We start from the raw sequence: 24,383 nt of genomic DNA, 5'->3' as shown, positions 1-24,383 counted from the left end.
GTGCGCAGGGCTTTGCGATGAGACGTGTTGGCCTGATTGTGTGTGAATCAGCATGTGAAAGCAAACAGGGAAGATTTACTGCCACTCTGCCCAACCCAAATGAAAGCTGTCCAACCCCCGTTGCCACGGTTATCAATCAGCTGACTGGCTCCTCCTCCATGACCTCGTCATGATCTGTATAAATTCCCATGAACGTGACAATCTGCCAGCACTCAATCACAGAGGTCAAAAAAGCGGAGAGGAGCTTGATTGTGCCCTGTGTGTGTGTGTGTGTGTGTGTGTGTGTGTGTGTGTGTGTGTGTGTGTGTGTGTGTGTGTGTGTGTGTGTGTGTGTGTGTGTGTGTGTGTGTGTGTGTGTGTGTGTGTGTGTGTGTGTGTGTGTGTGTGTGTGTGTGTGTGTGTGTGTGTGGCGTTACAATACACCCAGTTTGCTAAGATAAATACAGTAGTATAATCAATTAAAGGTGTCCCAGCACAAATACAGCAGTCATAAGGGCCTCTGTCTTGATACCTTTAAAAACATGATGAATATAACAACTTGTATCATGGATACAGTCCACAGTAGTTTCTGGAACAAGAGATTCAATTTTTCCAGAAAAACTATATATCTTTGTCCCTAGCATTAGCTCTCTCTCTCTCTCTCTCTCTCTCTCTCTCTCTCTCTCTCTCTCTCTCTCTCTCTCTCTCTCTCTCTCTCTCTCTCTCTGTCTCTGTCTCTGTCTCTGTCTCTGTCTCTCTGTCTCTCTGTCTCTGTCTCTCTGTCTGTCTGTCTGTCTGTCTGTCTGTCTGTCTGTCTGTCTGTCTGTCTGTCTGTCTGTCTGTCTGTCTGTCTGTCTGTCTGTCTCTCTCTCTCTCTCATGAAGCCGCAAACACCAAGCAGATTAAACTCTCTCTCTTGTTTCTGCACGTATTCCCTTGGCAAACAGAATCTGTAAACTGTTAGTTATAGCAGGGCAGGTATTGTACCATGCAGAATCAGGCTGGGGTATGTTGATACGGCCAACTAAATCGTCTGCGCTGTCGCTAAACAGGAATCTAAATCTTTTGATCATTGTTTTTTCTTTTCTAAAAGCGGGATAGGTGGATGAATAATGTACATCCCAAATGATACCTTTCTTCCCTTTTTAGTGCACTGCTTTAAGTGCACAATAGAGGGTTTAATTTGGAACGTATCCTAAGGCTCTGACAAGAGGGTGAGGCCTCCATTAGATGTCAGGATTGGATAAATCTGTTTTTTTTTGTAAGGGGGGGATCGTATAACATATGTGCAGCCAATACAGTAAATTAACCTTCAAAGAGGTGCATTTGATATTAAGCCAATAGTTAATCATCATGATTATTTTTAAGATCTATAAAACCTCACATAACTTACCATTTCAGATCATTCATAGATTGATACCTATAAATAGCTATACACTGTCCTTCTGAGGGGCCCGACCGGGGCTGTCCTCTGAGGGGCCCGATCGGGCCATTCCTCTGAGGGGCTCGACCAGGGCTGTCCTCTGAGGGGCCCGACCAGGGCTGTCCTCTGAGGGGCCCGACCGGGGCTGTCCTCTGAAGGGGCCCGACCAGGCCATTCCTCTGAGGGGCTCGACCAGGGCTGTCCTCTGAGGGGCCCGACCAGGCCATTCCTCTGAGGGGCCCGACCGGGGCTGTCCTCTGAAGGGCCCGACCAGGGCTGTCCTCTGAGGGGCTCGACCAGGGCTGTCCTCTGAGGGGGCCGACCAGGGCTGTCCTCTGAGGGGCCCGACCGGGCCTGTCCTCTGAAGGGCCCGACCGGGGCTATCCTCTGAGGGGGCCCGACCGGGGCTGTCCGCTGAGGGGGCCCGACCGGGGCTGTCCGCTGAGGGGGCCCGACCGGGGCTGTCCGCTGAGGGGGCCCGACCGGGGCTGTCCGCTGAGGGGGCCCGACCGGGGCTGTCCGCTGAGGGGGCCCGACCGGGGCTGTCCTCTGAGGGGGCCCGACCAGGGCTGTCCTCTGAGGGGGCCGACCAGGGCTGTCCTCTGAGGGGGCCGACCAGGGCTGTCCTCTGTCTGGTTGCTACATGCTGGTCACTCTCAGTTGTCAAATCTGATTTATTATAGCCTAGCTGTTCAATTTCACATTTTGTACTCGTCATATCCCACCTCGTGATCATGCCGTGCTGACCCCTTGTAGGGCAGCCAGGGGAATATTGATAAAACAATTATCTGCTCGCCGTTCATTTGATTTTCCATTTCAATTACCGTGCACGGAGGCAAGGGAAGAAGATTGCCCCATCGATCCTCCCCCTAACCTTACGACAGGAACGAGTCCTGACGTCTTCCATCTCCCCTCTGATGACATGTACAGTATTAGCTACGCAGGAACTAGCGTGTGCCCGTGCTTCTCTCATTCCTGTTTACGACTGCTGTGAGCTTTAAGAGCTTGAATTCAATACGACATCTTCGTCTGGGTTGTGATAGTTGCTTTATTAAAATACGGTATTATAGCCTGTTATAGCCTGTTATAGCCTGTTATAGCCTGTTATAGCCTGTTATAGCCTTGGAAGCAACTGAGAAACACGTCCAAATCTCAACACAAAACAACCTTTCGACATTCACAGCAGCACATATTCAGACAGAACCTGAGAACTGCTATTCTTTCATATGTTAGTGTATGTGACGTACATCGACATACTGTGTGAATTGCAAGCGATTTGATGCAATGCCCCACGCCACAGAGTACAGTGCAGTAGCCTACACTGACTGCTTTAAAAAGAAATATTAAAACACTTCCAGGACCCTGAATTTCCCTTCACCTTTACCTCTCCTCTCCATTAAACCCTGCCAATTGCCTTCTAAATGACCCCATTAAGATGTAATTGCCTCAGCAGGTCTGTGCCCCCACTTTTCTCTCTCTCTCTCTCTCTCTCTCTCTCTCTCTCTCTCTCTCTCTCTCTCTCTCTCTCTCTCTCTCTCTCTCTCTCTCTCTCTCTCTCTCTCTCTCTCTCTCTCTCTCTCTCTCTCTCTCTCTCTCTCTCTCTCTCTCTCTCTCTCTCTCTCTCTCTCTCTCTCTCTCTCGTAGTCATTCTGAAGACTACTGTAGTCATTCTGGACTGTAGTCATTCTGGACTGTAGTCATTCTGAAGACTACTGTAGTCATGCTGGACTGTGGTCATTCTGAAAACTACTGTAGTCATTCTGGACTGTAGTCATTCTGGACTGTAGTCATTCTGAAGACTACTGTAGTCATGCTGGACTGTGGTCATTCTGAAAACTACTGTAGTCATGCTGGACTGTGGTCATTCTGAAAACTACTGTAGTCATGCTGGACTGTGGTCATTCTGAAAACTACTGTAGTCATTCTGGACTGTAGTCATTCTGGACTGTAGTCATTCTGGACTGTAGTCATTCTGAACTTCTGTAGTCATTCACACACAAGAGAACATCCCTGGTCATCCCTATTGCCTCTGATCTGGACTCACTAAACACAAATGCTTTCTTTTGTAAATGATGTCTGATTGTGGAAGTGTGCCCCTGGCTATCTGAAAAAATATATTTATAATCATTTAAATCAAATATGCTGCCGCTTGCTTTGCTTAATATAAGGAATTTGATACTTTAACAATTACATTTGATATTTAAAACTTTTACTTGCGTCATTTTCTGTTAAGATATCTTTACTTTTACTCAAGTTGGGTACTTTCTTCCTCACTGCACAATGTAGATTTTTGTCCATATCACCGAGCCCTAACAGAGACACACAGAGAAACACTATTTCTCAGTGGAGAATGGCAGAATCATTCAACTACGCAAAACACTGTCCAATTTGCCTGTTTAGTTGTAATGACCACGCTCTGAGGTTTGAAAGATGAAGTGGTAGGTAGTGTGCGTTCATTCGCCCACCGTGGTGTCGAGAGCCTGTTCTGATGTAGGGATAACTAACCCAGGTAGGTAGGTGCTTGGGGAGTTGGCGTGGGGGGCTAGCTCCGTTAGGTCCTGACAGTGATATATCGCCACTGACTTACAAACGTCAAGGAGACTGCAGCAGTCTGACTAGACCGGGTGGGTGGGAGAGAGACAGACAGGCGGATGCCTCCTCTCCTCTCTACTTCATCCATTTGACCAACAAACGTTCAGTGAATCACTCCTCTCTCTTTTCATCCTTTTCTACTGATGAACTTCTCTTTCTCTTCCTTTCCCTAATTCTGCCAGTGTCTACCTGTACTCCATCTGAAGTCATTCAGGACGATGTCACATCTACACTCCTTCCAGGATACTTTTAATTGCCTGTGTGTGTGTGTGTGTGTGTGTGTGTGTGTGTGTGTGTGTGTGTGTGTGTGTGTGTGTGTGTGTGTGTGTGTGTGTGTGTGTGTGTGTGTGTGTGTGTGTGTGTGTGTGTGTGTGTGTGTGTGTGTGTGTGTGTGTGTAGTGGGGGATTTGTCTCTCGGGCTGAACTCTCGCTGGTGCTTCCACTGTCAAACAGAGCATGTTAGCCCTCCACTGTCATGTTGTCTGCAGCACCAAGCGCTAGCTAGCCTTCCACTGTCAACCGGCTGACAACGGTATACTGGAGTAACTTCTTGGTCATGACAGGAAGTGAACAGTAGAAGAAATACGAATTGGACACCGCAATTATGTCCAGAAAAGCGAGATTCCCCATAACCTCAGTTGAAAGTTCTAGCATTTTACGGCCTACAGCTCTCACTAACTTCCAGAACAGTCCGACTCGCTATTTATCCACATATCTCACATTTGGTGGACAGTCAACTTTTGAAAAACAAAACAATAAACTTCATTGGAGTTTATTTTTCAACTCGAATCACCGCTGAATAATTTTTTTTTATTTTATTAAAAATATTTGTTCCTAAAGAAATTTGTCACAACATCCTCTTTTGGCCTCAAGGGCAGTATCACAGCTATGACGTAGTTACATTTAACAACTTTACCTGATGGTTGTAAAAAAATAAAAATGGTTTACATTGAGATTAGAAAAAGAAGAAGTGCTGTGTGAGAATCCTATCTGATTAGGTGTACACGTTCCCAATCAAGACCTCCCAGACACCGACAACCATCATTTCATTGTAGGGGGAGGAGACACAAAAAAAGATACCGCATATTTTTCCCTCTTTTAGCTTCCTTTTTTTTTTACAGCAACAAGAATTAATCCACCAAAAAAATCATAAACATTTCACAAACAATTATCCCAAGGTGCCATAAAAGACACTAGCGTAATCACTAAGGTTTAAACGTCAGCTAGATAAGCACATTTTAAACACTACTAGGAAAAATGTCCTACTTATGCTAAGCCTTAGCATAATGTTTGGGACATGTGTATAGAAGAATGTGGAATGTAGTGAAATATGGAATTGTTTTCGGGTTTTTACTCGTTTTGGCACATTGCAATCGCCGTTCATTGTCTGAACACTACAAGGCTTAACAGGCTAGTTAAAGGCTAATTATATTCTTATACAGAATCTAGTGCTATAGGCTAGTTAGAAGCTAGTTAAAGGCTAGCTAGTTCAAGCTAGCCCTTAATAGGACAATTAAGGGCTATATGGAAGTTAAAGGCTAGTTAAATGCTAGTTAAAGGCTAGCTCTATTATTATAAAAAATGAAGTGCTATAAGCTAGTTCAAGGCTAGTTAAAGTTAAAACCTAGTTCAAGGCTAGTTAAAGGCAATATCTGTTCATATACAGATTGTAGTGCTATAGGCTAGTTAAAGGCTAGTTAAAGGCTAGATAAAGGCTAGATAAAGGCTAGTTAAAGGCTAGCTAAAGTATAGTTAAAGTTAAAGGCTTGTTAAAGTCTAGCTCTATTCTTATACAGAATGTAATGCTATAGGCTAGTTAAAGGCTAGTTAGAGGCTAGTTAAAGGCTAGATAAAGGCTAGATAAAGGCTAGATAAAGGCTAGTTAAAGGCTAGTTAAAGGCTAGATAAAGGCTAGATAAAGGCTAGTTAAAGGCTAGCTAAAGTATAGTTAAAGTTAAAGGCTTTACAGAATGTAATGCTATAGGCTAGTTAAAGGCTAGTTAGAGGCTAGTTAAAGGCTAGTTATATGATAGTTAAAGACTAGCTATATTATTATAATACAGAATGGAGTGCTATAGACTAGTTAAAGGCTAGTTAAAGTTATAGGATAGTTAAAGACTAGCTCTATTCTTATACAGAATGTAGTGCTATAGACTAGTTAAAGGCTAGTTAAAGTTATAGGATAGTTAAAGACTAGCTCTATTCTTATACATAATGTAGTGCTATAGTCTAGTTAAAGTTATAGGATAGTTAAAGTCTAGCTCTATTCTTATACAGAATGTAGTGCTATAGGCTAGTTAAAGTTATAGGATAGTTAAAGACTAGCTCTATTCTTATACAGAATGCAGTGCTATAGTTAAAGTCTAGCTCTATTCTTATACAGAATGCAGTGCTATAATTAAAGTCTAGCTCTATTCTTATACAGAATGCAGTGCTATAGTTAAAGTCTAGCTCTATTCTTATACAGAATGCAATGCTATAGTTAAAGGATAGTTCTACTATATTATCATTGGTTCATATGCTTGAAATGTCTATTTGTAGTTTTGGAAACTGTGACAGCAACTGTGTAGATTGTTTCACATGTGTGAGTGTGAGGCGTCTGTACACATAGTGGTTGTCTTGACTACGCAGTAGCACCAAAATAAAGTCTGGTGGAAAATATGAGCCATAAAAGGGTGTATTTTTACTATACCTGCTAAGTTGTTCTTTCCAAAAGTTCAAACTATTTACTCCTTAGGTTCCTTAGAATATAGCAATCATTTTGAAAGACAGAAATGATCCGAGAAGCAAAAACCACTCCAGGGAAGCTCCCTGTCTCCACTCATACTGTAAAGTGGAGAGAGCCTGTCTCCACTCATACTGTAAAGTGGAGAGAGCCTGTCTCCACTCATACTGTAAAGTGGAGAGAGCCTGTCTCCACTCATACTGTAAAGTGGAGAGAGCGTGTCTCCACTCATACTGTAAAGTGGAGAGAGCCTGTCTCCACTCATACTGTAAAGTGGAGAGAGCCTGTCTCCACTCATACTGTAAAGTGGAGAGAGCCTGTCTCCACTCATACTGTAAAGTGGAGAGAGCCTGTCTCCACTCATACTGTAAGGTGGAGAGAGCCTGTCTCCACTCATTCTGTAAGCTGGAGAGAGCCTGTCTCCACTCATACTGTAAAGTGGAGAGAGCCTGTCTCCACTCATACTGTAAGGTGGAGAGAGCCTGTCTCCACTCATACTGTAAGGTGGAGAGAGCCTGTCTCCACTCATACTGTAAAGTGGAGAGAGCCTGTCTCCACTCATACTGTAAAGTGGAGAGAGCCTGTCTCCACTCATACTGTAAAGTGGAGAGAGCCTGTCTCCACTCATACTGTAAAGTGGAGAGAGCCTGTCTCCACTCATACTGTAAAGTGGAGAGAGCCTGTCTCCACTCATACTGTAAAGTGGAGAGAGCCTGTCTCCACTCATACTGTAAAGTGGAGAGAGCCTGTCTCCACTCATACTGTAAAGTGGAGAGAGCCTGTCTCCACTCATACTGTAAAGTGGAGAGAGCCTGTCTCCACTCATACTGTAAAGTGGAGAGAGCCTGTCTCCACTCATACTGTAAAGTGGAGAGAGCCTGTCTCCACTCATACTGTAAAGTGGAGAGAGCCTGTCTCCACTCATACTGTAAAGTGGAGAGAGCCTGTCTCCACTCATACTGTAAAGTGGAGAGAGCCTGTCTCCACTCATACTGTAAAGTGGAGAGAGCCTGTCTCCACTCATACTGTAAAGTGGAGAGAGCCTGTCTCCACTCATACTGTAAAGTGGAGAGAGCCTGTCTCCACACATACTGTAAAGTGGAGAGAGCCTGTCTCCACTCATACTGTAAAGTGGAGAGAGCCTGTCTCCACTCATACTGTAAAGTGGAGAGAGCCTGTCTCCACTCATACTGTAAAGTGGAGAGAGCCTGTCTCCACTCATACTGTAAAGTGGAGAGAGCCTGTCTCCACTCATACTGTAAGGTGGAGAGAGATGGCCCTTGTCTTTTGGAACACAACACAACAGCATTCTCTCGAAGTCAAGTTACATTTCCCTCCGATTTGTGAGAAACTACAATTAAAGTAGAGATGCAATAACATGCAATCATGAAAAGTTATTGGAATATCTAGGTCTATATCTATATATCTATGTCTTTGGCGCTGACCTTTGCATCAGGTAAAATAACTCTGGCTTGAATTACATGTTTGGTATTTTCAGAGCAATGCAACCAACATTACAATACAACTTTTTAGTGGCTATGATATATCACATGTTAGTTATTAAGCTATAGATATTAACACAGAACATCATGTTGCGCTTATTCCTATGAAGTTACACTGTAATTACTCTTGTAACAACTTACTAATGGTTACTAATGACCATTCCCAAAGTCTTAACATTTATTGAAATAATAAATTAACACTATTATTCAGACCAGAAACAAACCATCATCACGTAGAAACTAAACCATAAAATCCCCTTTAAGTCTTCAGCTCTGGGATCTCTTTCAATTACATTTTTTTTTCTTTTTTCGGACGGAGGGAAAAAACAGGCGTTTTTCAGTGTTAACATAACATAACACTGGCCAGCACCATAGACACTGGCAAGTGGCCATCTTTCCATTGCGCTTGTATGGAAGAGAAAAAATAATCAACTTCAAGGGATCGCAAGAGAAGAGACAGGGTTAGCAATAATACAGACGTTTAACACACACCTCTCTGTGAGAGAGTGTGAAAGAGAGGAGCATCAAATTCACACACATTTATTGTATACACCTTTGAATTGAGAGTAACAATAAGCTCATTTTAACAATCCGCTTTTGAAAATTACAACCTTTAAAAATGTGTTTTTCTTTTTATATGATTTCTTCTTTTGTTTATCCACAATCAGAAGATTCATGCTCACTAATTTGTCCCCAACTTTCTTCCTTCCCCCGATAAAGTCGGTAAGTGAATTGGTTAGGATGTTCTCTAAGGGCGAGGCGTAAAAAGCCTCTTATAAACATTTTCTAATAAACTAAAATCCCTCCAGCAGTTCTTCAAAGAGCCGGCAGCTTTAAAAAAAAAAAAAAAAAACTTTCTCTGAGGGCTTCAGATCTGCTGCCTTTTACATGGCCTTTTAAGTGTTTCACCCTCGCCTCTTGGCAGGCAGCAAAGCGAAGTGAAGTGCACTGAGCCCCGCTGCACTCCAAGAGCACAGTGGTTATAATGAATTAAATATACAGAAACCTCAAAGCCAGCAGCCAATAAGAATTATTTGTCTTATTAAAGCGGCAGAAAAACGCTGATTAAATTTTCATGGCGATGCGTTTTTTTTTGTTGCTTTTCTTTTTAAATCGTTTTTTTCCAATTCAGCAGTGAAATGTACTGTACAAGGATCATGTGAGGACATAGGTTGCCTCCCAATTGGCACCCTATTCCCTACATAGTGCACTACACTTGACCAGCAGGTCCTGGTCAAAAGTAGTACATTATATAGGGAATTGGGTGCCATTTGGGACTCGGACATTGACGACAGTCTTGTTAAAGATGCACTATGTAGAAATTGCTCAGCCATTTCCTGGTTGTTAAAATTATAACCATTTTTATTTTTAAGGTGGTGTACAAAACCGACAAACTAAAAACGGATTTTCTTTTCAGAAAAAAACTTAATCAGAAGGCTTAATTATTCACTAACACAACATGGGAGTCACATTACGTGTGACAACTCAACATTTAGATTTTTAACAAAATAAAAGGCTTTCTCGATTGCACTATGCATGAAATTGACATTGTTTCCCCATTTGCTCTTTCTACAGGCTCACACTGTAATCTAAGTTTAATTATATGCAGAACCTGAATTCTTCAACTGTTACTGCATGATTTCCTGTTTACAAATGCATTTCTTACAACAAGTGAAACTTTGATTTTTTTTTTTTTTTACTTCACCTTATTCATCTCAATGGCAGTTCATTTATTGCAATTTAAATTTGTTGACGGAGACAAAACGAGAGAAGGAAGCATCTCAAGACAAAAAAAATAAAACTCAAATAGCTATGAGAATTTAAAAAAATAAACAACAACATTGTACCAGAAAGACATTATTACAATCTACAGAAGAAGAATACCTGTTGCATGTTAGCAGCTGTATTTTCCTGTCTTAAGTTTCAATGTTTCAAACAGCAAGAGAATGAAATCAAATGTATGTATTCTGTGTATAAGCATCACAGGGATTTTTTATTGCAGAGAGCTTCACCTTACGATACAAGAAGCCTATAAATAGCACTGTCTAGAGCTGTCCTGTCCTGTCATCATTGTAAACTGCATTAGCTTTTGTAGAATGCAACTCCCTTGGACCTTATCTCATCTCCCATTTAACCGTTGTAACAGAACATTGGTTCCCACTATGAAGTGTTCAAAAGCACCATAGTCTTGAGATGAAGGATATTCAAGACTGTGTTTAAACAACACAAGAAAACACAAGGCTCGTGTAGTTTGACAAGTTGAATGTTGTTGTACGGCGCAGCGTAGACCATGTTGGCCTCTGAAATCAGAAACGTAGGCCTACGATTCATATGAATACGATTTGCAAACAATACACTTACCGCGTAACCCAAATGAATGTTGTAAAATAAGAATGTCTGGATACAAAATGGGGTCTTATCCACAGAGGGAGGGAGAAAATGAGTTATGTATGTATTTATTACGATGCAGCATGCAGAGATAGGGGGGGGGGGGATATAAAATAATTCCTTAATACATCATAACATGAGGAAATGGCTTTGTGTGCACATTGCAGACTGGAGAAAAGTTCAACAGCCTTGCTGATGTTATATTCCCCCATCATAAAATATATGGGCTAAGGATGGTGGCGGGTGGGCGCCCTCTGAAGCTTTTATCCCCGGTGACAAAATTATGGATGACATCACAAACGGCACTTATTGCATATATACGCGTGTCGTGGGAGGGATGTAAAATATTGAAAACGGCGCCAGGCGGAACGTTTACTTTTCAAAATGAAAATGTAATGCTGCAATACTTGAGCACAATTTGGTTAACCTGGAGGAAGGGAGGGGTGCAGAGGCGTCGCGAGGCAATGTCAAATTCATCAGCTGGTTCTCTTTTACTGGGGAACCGTGCTGCTCACAAGCACTCGGCTGTAGAAACACAGCGGGCCCGACGACCCGCTTTAAGAGGCTGCGACGTTGATGGAGCGCTATTGGTCCTCGTCTCACTTCTAGGCCCAGCCATGACTCAAAGTTGACCAAATCACTGTTATGTGTTGCAGGTTTTTTTTTGGGGGGGGGGGGGGGGGGGGGGGGTGATGAATAAATATGTGATTTCTTTGCTTTTGCAAGAACATTTTCATTTTCAAACAATTCTTCATCTCAAAAAACAAAAATGCATATTATCATATTGTGTGATGTTTTTTTGTGTTTTTTTTACTGACATAAGTGATTTAAGAATAATATCATAAAAGCACCTCTGGTTTTAAATGGTCGTATGGTTTATCAAGAAACCAAGCCAGAGGTAGAATGTGTAGATAAGGGATGGGCAACTGGCGGCCCCGCGTGCGGCCCGCGGCCCCCCTTTTGTAGGCCAGCGGATCAATATATTTACTTTTTTTTTTTTTTTTTGGCCAACTCAGTCGGGATCTCAACTTAATGTTGAGCGTTAGAATAGAAAACAAAAAGGTGCCATTATGAAATGTGGTTGTGCATCAGCAGGTTTTATCTTGTCACTCAATTAGCTCATGTCAGCTATTATTTATAGCTATTATTTATTTTTTTGATTGGTAAGTTAGTCTTGCCAGCTATCTAAACTTGTGGTAATCATGGTCAAATTACGCACCGGGGGTCCCACATTGATTTCGTTAGTCACTCTCACTCACATATCATGGTAAAAACGGCAAACATTTCTCTCCACCCTATGGCAAAATGTGCAGAATTGCAGGAAATTAATTCTAAAACCTAGCTGTCAATAGGATAGCCACTAAAATGTTTTTTCTCGCAACAAAATGTATACCTTAATGGCCCCCAAACGGCTAACACTGACAGCATGCATGGATGTCTTGTTGCCCCCACCCCAATCAAAAGTTGCCCATCCCTGGTGTAGATCAATGTAGTGACCTGCTTGCTAAGTTAGCCCCTTTTCAGACCTACTAACAACACAGTGAGCCTAAAGCTGGTACTTTAACTCAGGGGAACATATTGTTACCACGGCCGTGTTTCTGGCAACAGTGTACAGGCCTAACCATCGTCTCTAATCAATCGTGGCTCTTTAACTTTGACGGCCAGTCACTCCTAGCTGCTGCCACCGCCTCCGGATCGCAATTCCACCATCCCTGTCAAGCCTAATTAACAAGTCAGACGTGCAGTCGGGAACATTTATGCAATTAACCTGCTAAAAAAAAAATTGTCGGAGGATGCTAATTGCTACGCTAGTCGCCACGGAGCCTCATTAGCATAGCTTATGTGTGAAAAACAATTAGAGACCGCGTTTACGTCTGAACCGCAGTAAAACCCCTCACAGCTATGACAAAGGAAAGAGAAAGGGAAATTGATGAAGGGGAGGAGAAGAAGTCGAATCGACTGTATTCTTTTGTTTTCGAAACACACACACAAAAAAAACATACTTTGCAATCGCAGCGTACTTCAGTGTACAGCAGGAACATGAGGTTGAAAATAGAATAACAGGGAAGATATTAGCTGTTATAAATAAGCCACTACTACTTAAAACAAACGTAAGGCAGTTTATAGAAATGTAAGAAAATAATCCTGCCTAGTAGCATGACTAGATGCTAAAGCCACTGTCCATTGATGCTAACAACAAGCAGTGTATTCATAGAAGACAGTATACTCAATATACTGTGAGAAGCAGCTCACGCTGTGCTTCAAGGAGCATCAAAAATCACATCGGGGATTTCCACCGACAATGTTCACAATCTAGTCCATTTTCCAAACCACTGGTTCATGAGGCCATCTTAACAACCGCCTATGAGCCAAGGCGAGGGCGGAAGCACACCAGCAGAACGTAAGAACCTGTTGTTAAGCAGCAACATAATCTGATGACTCCATAAGCAAGAAAAAATGCTATTGCTGATTTTGAGGAATACTGCTTTTGTACACGAGGGGTCAACTTCATTTGAGTTCTATTCATTAAATCAATGGGACTCATTTTGAGATGTGTTCTATTTAGTTGTCTGACATTCTGAGAGAAGAAGCCATCTTTCAATCAAGTTTATTCATACATTATTCATATTTTATTCATACATTATTATTATTATTATTATTATTATTGTGGCAGGCACTTTATCTAATGAAAATCCCGACAGATTTATTCCTCTCATTAGCTCACTGTTTGATTGCCCTGAGACAGAATGTCCCCCACAGGCTTAAGAAATGCTTACCTCCTCAATCTGAGCCGGCTGGTAAATCAACTTAATGATTTCAATTGCCCTCACTTCGCTTTATTACAATCTAAGCCCACAATTGATTTAGCCAAAGCAAGAAAGTATATGGAGAACATTATCAAGATGTGTGTTTTGCAGAATGCAAAGCTCTAATGTGCTCCAGCAGTTTTGAGTGCAGAATCTGTGATCCACTGCAGTGGAATGTCTTTCTTACTGAGCTGGTTTCCCTTGTCCTCGGAGTAACTTCCAGGGTTGCAAAAAAGCCTCAAATGCTAGGACAATGCTATCTGTTAGTCATAGTGCTTGTGACTCTGAACGTAACTCTTATCTTACGCAGTGGTGGGAAAAGATCTGAATTGTCTTACTTGAGTAAAAGTAATGATACCTTAATAGAAAATGACAGAAGTAAAAGTGAAAGTCACCCAGTAAAATACCACTTGAGTAAAAGTAATGATACCTTAATAGAAAATGACAGAAGTAAAAGTGAAAGTCACCCAGTAAAATACCACTTGAGTAAAAGTTAAAAAAAAAAAAAAATTTAAATCTGGTTTTAAATGTACTTGAGAACAGGGAGATGGGAGAAGTCCTCAGTTTATTTACGGACAGATGGGGGGGGGGGCACATTCCAACACACAGGCATCATCTACAAACGCACCACTTGTGTTAAGTGAGTCCGCCAGATCAGAGGCAGTGGGGATGACAGAGCATTATATTGATATGTGCGTGAATCGGAACACATTACCGGCCAGCATGAGCATTAGAAATTAAACGAATAATTTTTGGTGTCAGAATTATTATTTTTTAAAGTACATTATTTTCTTTGGGAATGTAGTGGAGTCAAAGTAAAATATAAATAGTAAAGTACAGTACATATACCCCACAAAAAAAATACTTAAGTAGTACTTTGAAGTATTTTATACTTTACACCACTGGTCTTATGTATGAAAAATGTAATTAAATATTCACTATACAGACTACAGTTTCCTTTGATATAACAAAAAAAACTACCTGTAATTAGCACATCATAGTGGATGTATGTGGGATAGAGCTAAAGGAGCCCAGGGCTCGGATTTGTAGAGAACTACCCAGATTTATTTTTGAAACACACAGCAAGCAAACATCTCTCTCCCTTCTTTGCCAGAGTGTATTGTAAGAGAAAACGACACAGTGCGCATCAAAAGTGTGATTCCACTAAAGCTAGGTAGTACATCTGTTTACTCCAAACCACTCTCTGTGTTTCTGAGACTTATCTGAACCCACAAAATATTGGACAAAAGATTTCAGGGGTCACAAGGTCAATTTCATTAATTGTCGTATGATGGTTTATGCTCCCGAACCCAGATCTTAATGACTTAATTAGCACCGTAATTAGCTTAATTCGTTTTTTATAACTCCATATTACTGTATCGAAATAAAGAAACAATGTCTCACACTATATATACACTTCTCCCTGTAATTGAATGGCTAAAGCTAACCAACCCTTTCGCCGAGCCTTCTTTAGGGTACAACCTGCAGAAGACACTGAGACTCATTGACTAAGAGTATTTGCTAAATGTCTCAAGGCTTTTATTCACAACGGCCAGTAATGTAATAAAATGGTGTAAAATGCCCAAAAATAAAGATATAAAATCTCATCTCATAGCATTTTGTACAAGTAAATAGACCAAAAAAGTACTTGTCATTTTAATTTGCTAGACCATAGCAGAGGTTCACAAGCTTTTGCTCTTTTTCCCAATTGTGTACTAGTCATCCGTATACACACGCACACGCACACGCACACGCACACGCACACACACACGCACACACACAAAAAACACACACAAACACACACAAACACACACACAAAACATACACACAAAACATACACACAAAACATACACACACACAAAACATACACAATTAAAGGCTCCTCTATTTTTCTCGGCTGCAGTCCCTAAACATTTGTTACATTTGCTGACAAAAACAATTCACACCAAATGTATAATTTGAACCTTGAAGCCGTCTGTTTCTAACGACGAGGTGCTCTGTTTCCAACTTGGCCAATGAGGATTTTAAGTTGACCCTTACTCTGCATAACAGCTAAGAATATTTTGAACTGATAGCGTCTTAAACTAAATTCGGAGAATAATGTACAATTCCCTACTTAAATGAATATGTACAAAACCTTAAAATGCTATAAATAAATCTCTGTTCATTTCCTGGGTTTAGTCCATCAGAAAATATTAGTTCACGAGAAATGTTATCCAGCTGAGTACAGAGGCACCGATTTACACTGTACATTTAATAACCATTGCTCTTCGACCATGCTATCCTTTGTAACAACACACACAGCTATAGTACAATCAAAAGATGTGTGTGTATATATATATACACACACACACACGACAGATATATTCAGCACGGCAACCCTCTCAGAGACGTAAGCACCCAACCCCAGCACAGTGAAAATAAAGACCAATCGCTGTTAACAATCCAAGCTCTTGTTAAACCCCCCTGAAACACACGGCTCAACACTAAAGGTGATTTACAAGGAACGTCGAAAAGGGAATATGAGGAAAAATAAAGCTGCAATGAAAGCGATATAGTGAATGATTGTTTTCCAGCGAACGCAACGTGGAATCTGATTCCCAACCGTCCTTTATTTTTTTTTGCAGTATTTTATAAAATAACAAGAGGCTCCTATTGGGCCTTAAAGTGCAGCTTTCCCCATTTACCTCAAGTTGCCAAAACAGCACTTGGAAAACCCATTGCTTATGCTCTTACCTTTGTAAAAATAAAATAAAAATAAAAAAAATTAAAGTGGCATAATGCCAATAACAATAGCCTTTTGCAAGTCATAGCTAAGCTCTGTGAAACATAATTAATTAGACACAGAGATTTTTTTTTTCAACGAAAATGTATCTGCAAACTAAATACGGTGACTGGTTCAGTCCAAAATCATTTATAGTTTAAGAGATTTTATAAATCATCAATGCAGTGCCATACGGTATAATCCAACCAGTATAACAGTTTTACAATTATAACAGAAATAATAGACCTTTAAATCACAACTCTGAAAAAAATTACTACTGAACATTTATTAAAAACTGCAATCACTTGCTGAGACTTTGTGGCTTAACGTGAGATTGTTGTGAAAATGACCTATGAATATTCCAGTAATAACCCATAACCATCTATTGTGTCTAATGAAGCCAAACTGTACATCCACATTTCTATCTGGAGCTATGCTCATTTTCAGCCCTTACACTACCTATGTATTTGTTATAGCTTGAAGTCATTTCTAGAGTCTCTCTCTCTCTCTCTCTCTCTCTCTCTCTCTCTCTCTCTCTCTCTCTCTCTCTCTCTGTCTCTCTCTCTCTCTCTCTCTGTCTCTCTCTCTCTCTCTGTCTCTCTCTCTCTGTCTCTCTCTCTCTCTCTCTCTGTCTCTCTCTCTGTCTCTCTCTCTGTCTCTCTGTCTCTCTCTCTCTCTCTGTCTCTCTCTCTCTCTCTCTCTCTGTCTCTCTCTCTCTCTCTCTCCAAGCACAGGTGTTATTTGGTGATGATGGCACTTCATCATCAATGCTTTAGGGTTGTGATCTCTGAATCTGAACCCTGATCATATTTTAATATTACCTCAGTGGTTGAGGGTTAGTCAATTGCACACCTTTCTACACTGTGTTAAAATGATGTCACCAACCTTGTTTTGACATCTATAGTCCTCTCACCCATTCATAAATATATATTACAATAGGCTACACTTGAGCTTTTGTAGCTTGAAGTATCCATGTAAAATCTATTGAATTATACTAGTTTTTAACTACACTACTATCATCACCAAGGAAGATGGAAAATACTTGTCACAATTCTCTGAGCAACTTCACATACAGTGTGATCCATCCTTCACAGTGTGATCCAGATTTGACATAATCAGACATGCATTCCAATCTAATGGACCTTAGTGGAGTGTTTACTCACACGGTTAAATTATAATTACAAGAAATGTGCCAGTTTCTTCATAAAGTGTGACATATTCTCTTTATCTGCCATGGCAATATTTTGTGATGTTTTCTTCGGGTGGAAAAATGCTGGCAACCAACGTCATATAAACTCATGTTATTCAACTTCAATTTCCCCCTTAGTAGTATAGTAGGCCTACATCCAATATAATGTTAGCTTCAGTGAATTATACAGTACTGTTTAGCCGTCACCTTATGCAGACACATTCATTACCAACCAACGCACACAGGTCATCCGCGTGCTCTAGCTGAAACACGGTCAAACTGGTGCAAACGGTGTTCAATCTCATCTGCTAAATGACAAACAGATTATCTTGTGAAATGTAGCTGTATATATTATATGATTAAAAAAATGATGTTTTCGAGCGCAAAGAACAGAGTTGACTGCAAATGGAAACCTATTGCCAGTCGGCAAGGTTCCCTAAATAGTGTAGTTACAGCTTTTCGCCTCACCTGTTTTCTCTTTGATTTCGCAGAGAACGCTGAAGAGCGCGGGTTTCATTCTGTGACAGTTCAATCCATGTTTCCTTTGTCAGTAAAGAAACAAAAAATGCGTGTTAGTAACAACATTAGCTACAATATCAGTTTTGTGCCTTTAAAATTGGGGAAATAACTCAAATTGATAGGCCTCAAGGGCACATGTAGAGTTTATGGTATATATAGTTCCACTATTGTATCCAACTTCACATTAATTGAATTGTATAGTTATCACTGTACGTTTTTGTCGTTATCATGTTAATATTTTAATTGGTCAAAGATGCAATTTGCCAGATAGGGCACATGAGACATCATGCCTATGCAACCTTATTGAACATTAGGCTACCAATGAACAATCTGTCACAATTTAAAAAGTTGCCATAGGCCTATAGCCTATGACTGTAGCCTCTGTCTACAGAATAACCCATAATTAAATTATTCGCCAACTGTGTGTAGAATTATTAATTCGCGAAATTAAAATAATTCAAAAGGACCAACTTTGCTTGCGCCTCGTCCAGACTTTGGTCGGTAATTGTCATTATTTGATGAAGAATGTCCCCAATATCTTGTTTTCTTCCGTCCCCATCGGTCCCCTCGTGTCCGTGGGGCGGCGGTAGTCCCATGCCTCCTTGTACCGAATGGCCAGCCAGAGTCACGCCGCTGAGCGCCTGCATTATCCGGGCTTGTTCCTCCATCATGATGCCGCAACACAATCAATATGCGCTTTTCAGCGAAGCAAAAAGAGAAGATTGTATATGTTTCAATCACATACAGGAGCAATATTGTCCGGCTGATGGCACATTGAAAATTGAACGCGATCTGTTACAGAAAATTGTAAATTATAGGTTACCGAGAACGGTACTCGACTATATAAAAAAAATATGCTCTGATAGTTTTCTTCAATTCACAGCATGTAATGAAAATTATGTTTCAGTCTAAAATCAATATGATATTCATTATCTAACACTAATTAATCTGAGTAGCCTAGGCAATAGAGGTGTGTCTTGCAGGTAGCCTATTCATGCAAAAAGGTCCGTGCTGTTTTCAGTCTGAATGTTGTCTTCAACCGATTCTCCCTGCGTATCCTCTTGGCATCCTCGTTGTTCTGCTCTTGATACGAACTTCCAAGATTCCATAGAAGCAGCAATCCAAGCGCAACTTGCAACCCAACACAATGTGCTACAGCGAAAATAACAATGTCACAAGGCACCACTTGCTTTTCTCAAAAGTTGCAGTGGATTCTCCGATGCTAAAATACGGGTAATAACGTGCTAGAAAAATAGCGAACGAGTAGGCCACTTTTAAAAGTTAAAAATTTGACAAAGAAATGGTATGATTGCGCAACAAATAGCAATGCGTAAATTCCTGTAGGTCTACTCCTGTCAAAATCACGTCAGTCTTGGGTTAGTTGACGGTTTTTGGTGGTGTGCTGAGCGATTGGGAGGACGTGATAGACTGAACGCTATAGCATCAAAAAAAATAGAAGAACCGTATGAAGCTCCACCCCTTTCTGAGATGTAAAACCCTTGTCCCTCCTGTAGCCTCCCCCTCGGCTCTTACTACAGCACATAGCACTGAGATATGATGACGCTAATCTGAAGAGGACACCTAATTCAGACAACGCAAAGTATCACTCTTAATTTGATCATGCATAAAAAGACTCGTCGTCACTTAAACCCATTCAAGGTTACGGCGCACAGACATTATCGAGTTGAGTGCTATAAAAAAGCTAGAATGAAACTATATGTGGAGAATGACCCCCTTCTGTAGCTCACGTGATCCAACTACGACCTGACCTATTCTAGGGCAGCAAGGTTCTAAACATGAAAGAGAGGGCTTTTTTTTTCTCCAATCGTCTCTCTGCGGAAGTAGACTGAAGGTCAAATCCACCAATGATGGAATAGCAGAGTCAATGGCCCACCCTTAAGATAAGTGTATGGGCAGTCAGTAACTTTCCATTGGTCGTTGCCACGAGTGATATTTGCATGGTGGTCCTCCCTTTTGGTTGCTATGACAGCAACTGTGAGAATTGGATGCACAACTTGAGAGACAAAGACAGTGTTCAGGCAGTTCAGCAATAATAAAATACTGTAGATAGTTATGTGAGAAGGATATACTTAACATCAAGAAAGGTATACAATTGAAGGCCTATGTGGATTAAAGAATGGTTTTCTTTTCAGCTTTATTTTAAACAACTTTCAGGGAGTGGCCTTTAGAATAGCCATATGATGGAATGGGGCATTCCGATCAGGAAGTGGAGATTTATAATGTAACCATGCTTGAAATGCCAAAGTTGTGGCATCAATGCATGTGCAGTGCCTAAGCTCTAAATGGAGGAATGTGGTCTTCTGGAGACGAGTCGGACCAAAGTGGGCACCTTGGCTTTCCAATGGTCCCCTCCTTAACCTACTGTAGGCAACATGAGAGTAAGGGCATTTGAATAAATGGATATTCAAATGAGGTACAAACTTATCTCCAATGGAAGAGTCCGCTTCCACGTGCAACAATGCATAAATTAAACAAATCAAAACACAAACAGAAATATGGATTTATACAATGCCAGTTTAAACTGAATTGGGTGTTAAAAGCCTAATTGAGACACTGAACCGGCCTGTTATTTGCTTATTGCCTTCACCATGACTGGAAATACCGGAATCCGCTTACCCACACAGCCAGCGCAGCCGCCTCCATTGTCTTCTGTGTAAAGCTAGCAGCAGATTTGTCTTCAACCCGGGCGGCAGTGGCACGGGGAGGGACGTCAGCTGCCGCCCGTTGCGTGCACAATTTTTCTCTGCCTCTAAAGTTAAACATAATTCTAACTTTTGCAAGAACAAGGGTTGCTGGCTGAATCCTGTTTTCTTAGAGGTGTCGTGTTAGCCACTTTCTGTTCTGCCTGCATGTAGCCTAGGTGTAGACAGCTTTACCTGTGTTTTCCCTTTTTAGTGTGTAAGTAATTCCCTTGAGCAATCTGAACAATCACACTTTTTAGTCAACCAGTGAGATATGTATTTTACTTTCGGCATTTCACTATGGATGTTTTTCTTGCAATTGTTTCGAGTCATTTTGACAAGAAAATAAGTAAGCCCAAACGGTTTCTTTTAGGTCTCAACCTCACTTCCATAAAGCTATTTCGGTTTTATGAACAGCAGATTAGTGGCGATGTGTTGATTGAAATATGTCACGTATCAGCATGTGTTAAGGGTATATAGAGAAAATGTTAGATTGTGTCAATGGTTTATATCTTTAACGTTCACCTGTGTCTGTCACATTCAAACAAATGTTGGGAAATCAAATCTAACTTTATTTGTCACATGCGCTGAAAACGCCTGTTGTATTCGGCGCACGTGACCAATAAAGTTAGATTTGATTTGATTTAAATGGAACAGTCCCAACGTATGCTTGAATGTGGCAGATAAACTAACAATCTCTCTACATAACTACCACAAGCTTAGTGATGATCATTGAGGGAACTATGCTGTTGAATGCTGAGCTGTAGTCAATGAATAGCATTCTCACATAAGTGTTCCTTTTTGTCCAGGTGGGAAAGGGCAGGGTGGAGTGCAATAGAGATTGCATCATCTGTGGATTTGTATGAGCGGTATGCAAATTGGAGTGGGTCTAGGGTTTCAGGGATAATGATGTTGATGTGAGCTATGACCCGCCTTTCAAAGCACTTCATGGCTACGGACGTGAGTGCTACGGGTCTGTAGTCATTTAGGCAGCTTGCTTTGTGTTCTTGGGCACACGGACTATGGTGGTCTGCTTGAAACATGTACGTATTACTGACTCAGACAGAGAGAGGTTCAGTGAAGACACTTGCCAGTTGGTCTGCGCTCTGAGTACACGTCCTGGTAATCTGTCGGCCCTGTGAATGTTGACGTCAGCTGATCGTCAACAGTCAGTTGACGACCTTGTGAAGGTCTTGCTCACATCGGCTACGGAGAGCGTCATCACGCAGTTGTCTCAGTTGTCTCAGTTGTCAGTGTTGCTTGCCTCAAAGCGAGCATAAAAGGCATTTAGCATGTCTGGTAGGCTTGTGTCACTGGGCAGCTCGCACTAGGGTTTCCCTTTGTAGTCTGTAATTGTTTACAAGCCCTGCCACATTCGATGAATGCTGGAGCCTGTGTAGTAGGATTCAATCTTAATCCTGTATTGATGCTTTGCCTGTTTGGTGGTTTGTCTGAGGGCATAGCAGGATTTCATATAAGTGTCCGAAAGTGGCAGCTCTAGCCTTTAGCTCGGTGCAGATGTTGCCTGTAATCCATGGCTTCTGGTTGGGATATGTACGTACGGTCACTGTGGGGACGAAGTCGTCGATGCACTTATTAATGAAGACGGTGACTGAGGTGGTATACTCCTCAATGTCATTGGATGAATCCCGAGAACATATTACAGTCTGTGCTAGCAAAACAGTCCTGTAGCGTAGCATCCGCGTCATCTGACCACTTCCGTGTTGTGTGAGTCACTGGTACTTCCTGCTTTAGTTTTTACTTTTAAGCAGGAATCTGGAGGATATAATTATGGTCAGATTTCCCAAATGGAGGGCGAGGGAGAGCTTTGTACACATCTCTGTGTGTGGAGTACAGCTGATCTAGAATTATTTTTCTTTATTAATTAATTAATTATTTTTTTGACTTGACTTTTTATGTCCTTCGGGTGGTTCTTGATTTTTGATAAACACGGGAAACTGTTGAGCGTGAAAAACCCTGCAGCATTGCAGTTCTTGACACAAACCAGTGCGCCTGGCACCTACCACTATACCCCGTTCAAAGGCATGTCATGGAAAGAGCAGGTGTTCTTAATATTATGTATACTCAGTGTATATTGGCAATTATTATTTTATTTTTTTTATTTATTTTTTATTTAACCCTTATTTAACCCTTATTTAACCCTTATTTAACCCTTATTTAACCCTTATTTAACCCTTATTTAACCCTTATTTAACCAGGCAAGTCAGTTAAGAACACATTCTTATTTTCAATGACGGCCTGGGAACAGTGGGTTAACTGCCTGTTCAGAGGCAGAACGGCAGATTTGTACCTTGTCAGCTCGGGGGTTTGAACTCGCAACCTTCCGGTTACTAGTACAACGCTCTAACCACTAGGCTACGCTGCCGCCCCATAAACCAAGTATGGGTCCTGGATGCTGATTGGCTGAAAGCTGTGGTATATCAGATGTTATAAACTGGGTGGGTCGTGCCCTGAATGCTGATTCTCCGACAGCCGTGGTATATCAGACTGTATACCACGGGTATGACAAAACTTGTATTTTTACCACTCTAAATACATTGGTGACCAGTTTAAAATAGCAATAAGGAACCTCGGACGTTACATCATGCCTAAGAACAGCTCTTAGCCGTGGTATATTGGCCATATACCACACCCCCTAGTGCCTTATTGCTTAAATATTCCACGGTATGACCAAAAATGACTAATTATGTTGCTAACCAGTTTATAACCAACCCACCTCAGAGGTTTTTGGTACAGGTATCTGACAGAATAAAGGACACACCAACTTAATGTCTTAATAGGGTGTTGGGCCATCATGAGCCACCAGAACAGCTTCAATGCACCTTGGCATAGATTCTTCAAGTGTCTGGAACTCTATTGGAGGGATTTTTAAAATATATTTTTACATTGAACTTGGCAAGTCAGTTAAGAACAAAATCTTATTTATAACAACAGCCTAGGAACATAGCCTTGTTCAGGAGCAGAACAGCAGATTTTTACCTTGTCAGCTTTGGGATTTGAACTAGCAACCTTTCTAACCACTAACACTCTAACCACTAAGCTATCTTCCACCCCATGGATTAGTACACGAGAAATTTTCTTCTCGCCATGGAAGCCAAAATAATGGGCAACTGGGCATTTTTATGTGTGACCCTGAGCATGATAGGATGTTACTTGTTTAATTAACTCAGGAACCACACCTGTGTTGAACCATCTGCTTTCCATATACTGTATATCCCTCATTAACTCAAGTGTTTCCTTTATTTTGGCAGTTATCTGTATATGGCCAGTATACCATGGCTAAGGGTTGTATCTTGGCACTCCGTGTGGTAACCGAAAGGTTGCAAGTTCGAGTCCCTGAGCTGACAAGGTACAAATCTGTCGTTTTGCCCCTGAACAGGCAGTTAACCCACTGTTCTTAGGCCGTCATTGAAAATAAGAATTTGTTCTTAACTGACTTGCCTGGTAAAAAATAAAAAATAAACATCCTCAGGCCTTTTTGCTTAAACCTAACACGGTTAAGGGCTGTTCTTATGCGCGACACAAAGCGGAGTGCCTGAATACAACCCTTAGCCATGGTATATTAGTCATGTTGGTCATGTACCGCAAAACCGAGGTGCCTAATTGGTATTATAAACTGGTTAGCAACATATATAAAACACTAAATAACTATTTTTTGGGACATATCCATGGTGGTAGTAAAGCAATTTGACAAGAGAGGGAGAGCTAAACAAACTTTTTTTCACATTTTATTACGTTACAGCCTTATTCTAAAATGTATGAAATAATTTCC

General features: G+C 41.2%; 1 protein-coding gene across 5 annotated transcripts in view; it reads right to left on the bottom strand.

Moving 5' to 3' along the window:
- LOC123989536 (pre-B-cell leukemia transcription factor 3-like) overlaps window positions 1-19,500 on the bottom strand; it is a 138,606-nt gene extending 119,106 nt beyond the window's left edge. The window contains exons 1-2 of one of the 5 annotated variants that reach the window (XM_046290611.1): window positions 18,360-19,500; window positions 17,838-17,911 (exon numbers count right to left, since the gene is read on the bottom strand). In XM_046290611.1, the coding sequence (XP_046146567.1) occupies window positions 17,838-17,911; window positions 18,360-18,559 (274 nt within the window). In that variant the 5' untranslated portion in view covers window positions 18,560-19,500. The remainder of the gene's footprint in view (window positions 1-17,837; window positions 17,912-18,359) is intronic. The other 4 variants (XM_046290617.1, XM_046290615.1, XM_046290612.1 and 1 more) reach the window with 4 other exon arrangements.
- Between the last annotated feature and the right edge of the window lie 4,883 nt (window positions 19,501-24,383).

Source organism: Oncorhynchus gorbuscha, linkage group LG11 (assembly GCF_021184085.1).
Source record: "Oncorhynchus gorbuscha isolate QuinsamMale2020 ecotype Even-year linkage group LG11, OgorEven_v1.0, whole genome shotgun sequence".
NCBI classification, from domain to species: Eukaryota; Metazoa; Chordata; class Actinopteri; order Salmoniformes; family Salmonidae; genus Oncorhynchus; species Oncorhynchus gorbuscha.
The sequence above is the reverse complement of the archived record's forward strand: the minus strand, read 5'-3'. Positions and strand labels throughout refer to the sequence as shown.